General features: G+C 37.4%; 1 protein-coding gene across 1 annotated transcript; it reads right to left on the bottom strand.

Annotated features, from left to right (window-relative positions):
• Nucleotides 1–331: 331 nt before the first annotated feature.
• On the bottom strand, nt 332–9,158 carry LOC141587430 (benzyl alcohol O-benzoyltransferase-like). The gene is made up of 3 exons (XM_074408919.1): nt 8,699–9,158; nt 7,075–7,448; nt 332–878 (listed from the first exon to the last, which is right to left on the bottom strand). The coding sequence occupies exons 1-3, from the start codon at nt 9,146–9,148 to the stop codon at nt 332–334; spliced, it is 1,371 nt and encodes a 456-aa protein (XP_074265020.1). The 5' UTR covers nt 9,149–9,158.
• Between the last annotated feature and the right edge of the window lie 533 nt (nt 9,159–9,691).

The raw sequence follows: 9,691 nt of genomic DNA, 5'->3' as shown, positions 1-9,691 counted from the left end.
ACAATTTTGCAATAGCGCACTTATTTCTCAAGAAAAGATGGAAAACATGCTTATTAGTAGATACAACATACTTCATAACCCCCCCCCCCCACCCGGCCCCGCAAAAAAAAAAAAAAAAAAAAAAAAAAAACCCTCAAACCTCACTTGAGGGATACCCTTTCAGAATTCACAAATTCTTGTTTATGGCAGGAGTATTCGTCTGAAACTTTAGACGGGTCAAATAACATACCACTTTCACAGATAAGACAAACAAAATGCTTAGATATTAGCAAAAAAACTTGTCTTATCTATACAAGTGGTATGCTATTTGACTTTGACTAATATATGCTGCTTAAGAGAGACTAATTGGAATGGATTGGATTTGAAGCATCTCTTCCAACTCCTTCAGAAAAACTTTCATTGACTTAGGAGGCAGTGAAATATTGACCATTATCATACTCTCCCCGTCCTTGTTCTTGTATGAGATGAAGAGGCTAGCATCGGGTATAGCTTCATTACTAGCCGGGCCAGCGTAAACGGGTTTGCCCCACCCAAAATCGAAGTCAGTAAACCCTAGATGCCTTAAATCCGACAAGGCATACGTCTGATTCCTATAATAATGTGGCCTATCCTTTGTCACCAAAAGGTCCATACTTGACCTCATATACTCCTCGTTAATTTTACCCTTTGTCTTCCTTATGAGCTCCAAAACATACCCAATATCGTTCTCACATATATCGTTGACTTTTGCACACACTACCGGAAGTGCACATGCGTTCCCATAGTATCCCTTTCCTAGGGGCGGATCAAACTTATTTCTCGCATTCACAGCAAAGAGCAAGCGAACTTCATCGTCGGGTTTTAATTCAAGAGCTTTGGTACGACAACGCCATAGAGAGCTGTAAGTATTAATTTAATTCTTACTCATGTATATTCTAATTACTAAATGAATATACGAACAAATAAATTGCGGAAGCGATAAATGAAGATCGAGAATTAAAACCTCCAGCCATTGCTTATCGGTATTCCTGATCAGCTTTTACCCGAATAAAGGAAATAAAACCCGTTTCCGATATAAACCTTTGCTGCTGTATAAACCCGTCTGCTTAGTGTGCCTTTCTGATTTCGGTTCCGAACCCTCCTTCTCACTGATTTAGATGGTGTATATTTACTTAAGGGAGAGTAGGTTTGGTGACCTTATGAATCAGAATTGGTGCTCCATTTATACTAATCTTGCCATCAAAGATCAGTTAGAATATAGGGTGAGTGGGTGGTTGGGTCAAGAAGTGGGGAGACAAAGTAGGCGCTTTGAGTCCATCTTTTGACTCCATTAAGCTAAAGTAAATGGGCCACAACTTGAGTATTTTTGAGTGCTTAGTGACTCAAAATTCCAACATTCTCCCACTTGGTCCATTTACGCAAGAGAAACTTCATATACGAATCATAGCGACGAATTCTCTAGAGCGAGAATTAATCTTCCATGTATTACGATACACTTAGTCTCTCACCACTCACACTTAACTTAATGAATAAACCATATGTTTACTCTAGGTCAAAACATAATGATATTTCTCAATAAAATAAATAACCAAAGTATGTACGTACATAATCTGAAATGAGAAAATATCCAACTAAATGAAAAGTTTCAATACAATAAATGAATGTATCACATTATGGGACCAAGTCCCATATTTACTACATGACCATTGAAACCTTTAGGTGGCATGCCTTTAGTCAATGGATCAAAGCAATCATTAATTCAAATAATAATGTGTTCTATGATCACTTTCTTTTCCTGAACACGTTCTTTTATGGCCAAATACTTAATGTCGATGTGTTTACTTTGACTTCCACTTTTATTATTCTTAGCCATAAATACCGCAGCTGAATTATCACAATACATTCGAATTGGCCGATTAATAGAGTCAACGACTCTTAGCCCGTATATGAAACCTTTCAGCCATACACCATGTGAGGTAACCTCAAAACAAGAAACGAACTCGGCCTCCATAGTAGAAGTGGTCATCAATGTCCGCTTAGTACTCCTCCAGATACAACTCGTCACTAGCATGAACACATATCCCGATGTGGATTTTCGTGAATCAATGCAACAAAGAAAGTCCGAGTCGGAGTACCCCACCACTTCAAGACTATCAGTTCCGTCTATACATAAGCATGTAATCTTTGGTACCCGGAAGGTACCTCAACACTTTCTTTGCAGCCTTCCAGTGATCGGTGCTCGGGTTACTCGATATCTGCCTAATACTCCAACAAAGATATGCAATGTCGTCCGCAGTACAGACTTGAGCATACATAATGCTACCAACAAATTGAAGCATATGGAACATTTTTCATTTGTTCCCTTTCTAAATCATTCCCGGACACTGGTCTAAACCGAATCGGTCACCTTTCACAATAGGTGCTACACTTGGTGAACAATCTTTCATTCTGAACCTTTCAAGCACTTTGTTGATATAGGCCTCCTGAGACAAGCCTAAAATGCCTCGGGATCTATCTCTATGGATCTTAATGCCAATGACATAAGATGCCTCGCCCATATCTTTCATATCAAAGTTATTTGAAAGAAATTGTTTCACCTCATATAGTAACCCCTTATCATTGGTTGCTAGCAAAATGTCATCCACGTATAACACAAGGAAACAAATCTTACTCCCACTTACCTTAAGGTATATGCATTGGTCCATGATATTTTCTTCAAAACCGAACGAAGAAATAACTTCATGGAACTTCTTATACCATTGACGGGAGGCTTGTTTCAAACCGTATATGGATTTATTTAGCTTGCAAACCAAATGCTCACCATCTTTAGAGGAGAATCCTTCAGGTTGTTTCATGTAAACCTCTTCCTCTAAATTGCCATTGAGAAATGCCGTTTTCACATCCATTTGATGTAGCTCGAAATCAAAATGAGCTACTAATGTCATGACAACTCGAAGAGAATCTTTCTTTGATACAGGAGAAAATGTCTCCTTGTAGTCGATCCCTTCTCTTTGAGTGAACCCTTTAGCAACGAGTCTTGCCTTATGTCTCTCGATGTTGCCAAATGAGTCTATTTTAGTCTTAAAGACCCACTTACATCCGATGGTTTTTACACCATCAGGCAACTCGACGAGATCCCAAACTCGATTAGCCGCCATAGAATTCATCTCATCTTTCATAACATCCATCCATAAGTTTGAATCTGTAGAACTTATGGCTTGTGAAAATGACATAGGATCATTATCAGCTCCAACATTGCAATCCAATTCTTGTAGATATACTTCATAGTCTTCAGGAATAGCTGATCTCCTTTCTCGAATAGATCTTCTTAATGGAATTTGTTCAACCTCACGGTGAACTTCTTCCTCATTATGATCCACCCTATTTTGATCGACATTTTTGTGGAATTTCTGTATTTGGTTGTTGAACTTGCGGTCGATCTTCAGGACCGTGAACAATAACCAACCTATCACTTAAAAACAGAGGGTGAAGCTTCATGTTGATCCTTTTCAGGTTCAACTTCTATAGTACTCCCACTGATTAAGTCATTCTCTAGAAATTTCGCATTTCTAGATTCCACAATTCTGGTACTATGAGAAGGACAATAGAACCTATAGCCTTTGGACTTTTCGGCATATCCAATGAAATGCCCACTAATAGTCCTTGGGTCTAGTTTCTTTTCTTGTGGGTTGTAAATTCTCACCTCAGACGGACATCCCCAAACGCGTATATGTTGCAAACTCGGTTTCCAACCTTTGAATAACTCAAAAGGCGTCTTTGAGACGGCCTTGGAAGGAACCCGATTTAATATATACGCAGCCGTCTTTAGTGCATCAACCCATAAAAATGAAGGAAGTTTAATATTACTTCTCATACTACGCACCATTTCAATTAATGTCCGATTCCTTCTTTCTGCTACACCATTCTGATCCGGAGAACCGGGCATAGTGTATTGGGCAACAATCCCATGCTCTTGAAGGAATTTAGCAAAAGGACCAGGTGCTTGTCCATCCTCAGTATATCTACCATAGTACTCACCACCTCTATCTGACCTCACGATTTTAATGTGCTTACCACATTGTTTCTCTACTTCAGCCTTAAACAATTTAAAGGCATCAAAAGCCTCGTCTTTGGAACGAAGTAAGTAGATGTACATATATCGTGAATAATCGTCAATAAAGGTAATAAAGTATTTCGGATCATTAGCGTTCATGTCCGGACAACAAATATCCGTGTGTATGATTTTTAATAGGTCAGAACTCCTCTTAGCACCTTTCTTAAACTTGTTAGTTTGCTTTCCCTTAATGCAACTAACACAAGTATCAAAATCGGTAAAGTCTAAAGTACCAAGTACCCCTTCCTTTACCAATCTCTTAACCCTCTGAATGGAGATGTGTCCCAATCTCCGGTGCCATAACATAGAGGACTCCTCATTCATAATACTTCTTTTTAAACCAGTATTAACATGCATGGTGTTTTGAGTGGTATCATTTTGTAAATAAAGACGATATAAATTATCAGACAAAATACCATAACCAATAACTTTAGAATTTCTGAAAATACTGAAACCAGAATTCGTAAAATTAAAGGTAAATCCAAATGGTACAAGCCTTGAAACTGAAATTAAATTCCGATCAGCAAAATTCGGAACATAAAATGTCTTTTCCAAAACCAAAACAAAACCACTACTCAAAATTAAACTGCATGTCCCTACGGCCTCTACGTTCGAGCCTATCTGGTTTCCTGAATAGATAGAGCTTTCACTTGCCACTGGTTTCCGCAAGTTTGTCATACCCCGCAAGGTATTCGAAACATGGATTGTAGTACCAGAGTCAATCCACCAAGTATTATGAATAATATTAACCATATTAGATTCATAACAAACAAACGCATGAAAATTACCTTTCTTTTTAAGCCAAGCCTTGAACTTTATGCAGTCTTTCTTCATATGTCCCTTCCTTTTACAGAAGAAACATGAAGACTCCTTCTTAATGTTCGGCTCAACAGACATCTTACCCTTTTCCTTATCCTTATGGTGACCCTTCCTAGTACTGGATGATTCTTTATTAGTACTAGTAGTTAGGTTCACCTTTTCGCCCTCTTCCAACAACAACCTCCCCTTCTCTTGAACACACATGGTCATTAATTCATTAAGAGACCATTTATCCTTATGTGTATTATAAGAGATCTTAAAGGGAGCATATTGTGCTGGGAGAGAACACAAAATGAAATGTACCAGGAAAGAGTCAGACATAGTAACTTCCAATACCTTAAGTTGGGCTGCAATATCCCTCATGCGCATGATGAAATCACGCACTCCTTTAGTGGCATTAATCTTCAAAGAAGTAAATTTCATAATTAAGGTGCTTGCCAAAGCCTTATCAGAAGTTTTAAATTGTTCATCTATTGCTTTAAGAAGGTCTCGAACTTTAGTATGCTGCTCGACTGAACCTCGGATACTAGCACACAATTTTGTCTTTATGAACATCGTGCAAATATAGTTTGATTTCTCCCACTTTTCACGATGATCTACTTCATCTGGTGTGCTAGTTTCCTTTATCTTAGCCGGTTCATCATGTTGTATAGCATAATCGAAACGCGTGAATCCTAAATGCAATAGAACTCTTTCCTTCCACACCTTAAAATTATCACCAGTTAATTCAGGAACGTCTATTTTGATATCATAAGAACTTCCAGGTAAACTTGCTGCAAATTTCTTAATATACATGCTTAGTAACAAAAATTTGAGACTTAACTTTATCACAACTTACCAATGTAAATTATGCTTATATGAATCTAGTGACATAAACTTGCCTGTGGGCTAAAGTCTACTCAAATTAGATGCATAAAAATTAAACTTTATGATGAAACTATCAAATTATATTCATTTCTCAACTCCTGTGGGTATATTAAGAAACATAATTCAATATAACATCCTAATTAATTATACAAATATAATAAGATTCCTGTGGGTAAGTCTCATCACATTACGTACAATTAATTACAATAAAATGTCTAGTTTCCATATGTGATTTCGTATAAAATTTAATCAGTTAGAGATGCTGTGGCTACTCCCTAACTAATAAATTTAAAATCACTTGACATTAAAATTTAGTCTATATACTCAACTTTATGTATATAGAAAAAAAAATATATGACCATAATAAAACTTAATTGGTCACCCTAAACCAAGTAAGGCATGCGGACAGCTACACGCCAACACAAAAACAGACTAACCAAAAACAAACCAAAGAGCATACGCAACTTTAGTGTACACAAAGTACAACTTTTAAGAAAAAGATAGTTAGTGGTGTTCAAAAGTAGGTCTATGAAAGAAAATATATACATTTTATTCTGCAAACCAAAAAGCATGCGCACCATCCTCACAACAAAGTGTATTCTGCAAATTACTTCTTCAAAACAGACGAGACGAAAAGGGCAAAACTTCATCCCTTACCTCCGTCTATCTCCATTAAACCCAGAAAAACCAACACAAAAATTTCCAGATTTAAATGGCAAAACGAGATTAGCAGATTCATTATATCACGGACGAAAAACTGAAGTCGGAAATCAACAAGCAAGACAGAGGCGATAAACGGCTCTGATACCAAATGTAAGTATTAATTTAATTCTTACTCATGTATATTCTAATTACTAAATGAATATACGAACAAATAAATTGCGGAAGCGATAAATGAAGATCGAGAATTAAAACCTCCAGCCATTGCTTATCGGTATTCCTGATCAGCTTTTACCCGAATAAAGGAAATAAAACCCGTTTCCGATATAAACCTTTGCTGCTGTATAAACCCGTCTGCTTAGTGTGCCTTTCTGATTTCGGTTCCGAACCCTCCTTCTCACTGATTTAGATGGTGTATATTTACTTAAGGGAGAGTAGGTTTGGTGACCTTATGAATCAGAATTGGTGCTCCATTTATACTAATCTTGCCATCAAAGATCAGTTAGAATATAGGGTGAGTGGGTGGTTGGCTGAAGAAGTGGGGAGACAAAGTAGGGCAGTTTGAGTCCATCTTTTGACTCCATTAAGCTAAAGTAAATGGGCCACAACTTGAGTATTTTTGAGTGCTTAGTGACTCAAAATTCCAACAAGAGCCACTTAGGAGATCAAAAGTGGAATATTGCTTAATGTGTGGAGGGACATTGGATCTAAGAGCCGCGAGATGAGTTGCGCCAAACAATAAGCATTGTTGGACCAGGCCAGTGTGACTATTGGCATGGTGGTTGTTGGTAGTGTCAGGCTGGTCGTACTCGGGGTGGTCGAAGGTGATGCGAGGGGGATCTCTCGCAGTTAGACGCTCCCTTTCCCACACTGGGAGGATGGATGGGGTCGTGAATCCCCTTCCCATCTCGCCCACCGCATTCATAAATTGCAGTATACCCGTACCATCAATTATCGCATGGTTGATTCGAAGAGATACTATGAATCCGCCACATTTAAGTCGAGTTACCTATTACATGGAATTGAGATAATTAGCGCGAAGAAAAATTTACAATACAGTTTAAATATTGGGATATGTGACTTTTCGTATATACGATACGGTTTATATTACTGTATCCGATTCAAATCAGGCAAAACAAAATTGTGTATACGTTTTCTGCTACGGATTTTGAATAGAAATAACAAAAACTAAATCTCATAGAAACTAAATAATTTAAACATAAGCACATTAATTTGCCCACTTTCTTTAAGCTTGATGCATTTGTATTATGAACATCGAAAAGTTTGATTGTTATTTGAACATGTAACATATTATGAAATTGAAGTTTATAATGTGTAGTGTTTAATCTTAATCGCCTTCATTATATATAGTATAAATTCACAGTCGTCGCGATCTTTAAAATCTTTACAAAATGATTGTAATTCATTGTTGCGACTTGCGACTTGCGACCTTGATTTAATACTATCTGTATAGCTAAATTTTTTGTAACATCAAATTCTAATAAATTTGGATTAGTAATTTATTAACTTTTGTAAGGAGTAAACATGTTATTATTGTTTTACTCGTTTTATCGCGAATGCAAGAAATTTAACAGTTAACATCTAAAATCCGCATTCGGGTATACGAAAACCGTATATACGATAAAAAAAACCGGGTAAACGAAAACCGGATCGATTTTGTATTGACAAATTTGTGATTTTAAAATCGTATATCCGATAAGGGACTTGATTGCTCCAAATAAAACTTATGAGACCTAATTTCACAATTGAATAGAGTTAAGGGGCTTAATTACCACTTTCACGCCCCAAGAAATAATCATTTTCCCTTATCTAAGGATAATGGTTAGAGTGATAAGTAGTAATCTCTAAAAAAATCCATCGGATATCATTTACTTTTTGGTGGTCAAACTTCGTAAATTTTGATGATCAATAAATAAAAAATAATTATGAACATAGTTGAAACTAATATATTTAGATTTGTTTCGAGAATGTCTTTCCGTAAATATGTTTCTCAATAGTTCTATAGTGCAACGGTCTTTTCCGTGTATTTTGGCTAATAAATGTGATCACTTTTTGGTAAATAGTAACCACTTTATGGTAAATATTGACCCCTTTCAAAAAGCTGGTCATTTTTAGTTCTAAAAATTGGTCAATATTTACCCAAAAATGGCAAGTGTTTACCAAAAAGTGGTCAATTTTTCTCGTCCCACATACGACGATCTTACACTATAATTTGCGATGTTTCTAAGTACTACATACCTGGAATATGAGCAAAGGAGTTCCAATCATTTCATGGTTACCAGGAATATCATACAACAAGTCCTCTAGAGGAAATGAATGATCAGAGCCGAAATCATCTAGACTTGCATTAGCCTCGGCCTCAATGAAAGGCACGCCCTCACCCGTACAATCAACAAGAAGTTTACGGTTTGTGCCTTCCACGAGCCGGCCAGCAAATGGGTAGTAGAACACAAGGGCCTTAGCTAGAGCATCTTTGAAAACCTTCACCGGGTCTTTCATGTCCATTGATGGATGTGCCTTGTAAAAAATTATGCCTGCCATATGCAGGCGAAACCCCCCTTGGTCGTCTAAGTCCGAGAGCATTTTTTGCTCTCGGGGTGTAGGCTCAGCCGGACATACAATGTCCGACTTTCCTCGTGTTACCTTGAGGGCAAGAGGAGTAATTGTTTGTTCCATGATTAGAGCCATATCTTTTTTAGGAAATGTGATTATTAGATTTTAAAGTTAGAAGATAGATGCTGTATAAATGATGGTGTTAGACTGTTTGTGAGTCTATGTTATATAGTTGATGATCAACAATCACGAGCACGTCATGGCACATTTTATATTTCATTCATGCCAACTAGACAGACGACCACGGATAATAATATATAGTCCTTTGTGCTAACTAATACTTCGTAACTACCAAGTTCATCAATAGTAGCCTTAATGACTTGCACATACTCACTTATGGTTTAAGGCATCTATCCTCGAGGCTATGATCTTCACCTGCCCACATGCCGTCTAGTCATCCTCGAGCTACGATCTTGCCTACGATCTTCACCTGCCCACATGCCGTTCAGTTTAAATTGTTACTCGTATAAGATTGCTAGGCATTTAATTAGTCAATAGGTCTTGGTATAGACGGGTGGGGCGAACAGACGGGTAAAGACCTCTAATAAAATGGGTAGGGGGGACAAGGTGGGACACCCCCATGTGCTTCCCACTTTATGGCAAATGGGTATTTTATAG

Source organism: Silene latifolia, chromosome 1 (genome assembly GCF_048544455.1).
Source record: "Silene latifolia isolate original U9 population chromosome 1, ASM4854445v1, whole genome shotgun sequence".
Taxonomy (NCBI): Eukaryota; Viridiplantae; Streptophyta; class Magnoliopsida; order Caryophyllales; family Caryophyllaceae; genus Silene; species Silene latifolia.
Note: the sequence above shows the minus strand (reverse complement) of the source record. Positions and strands in the feature narration are given on the sequence as shown.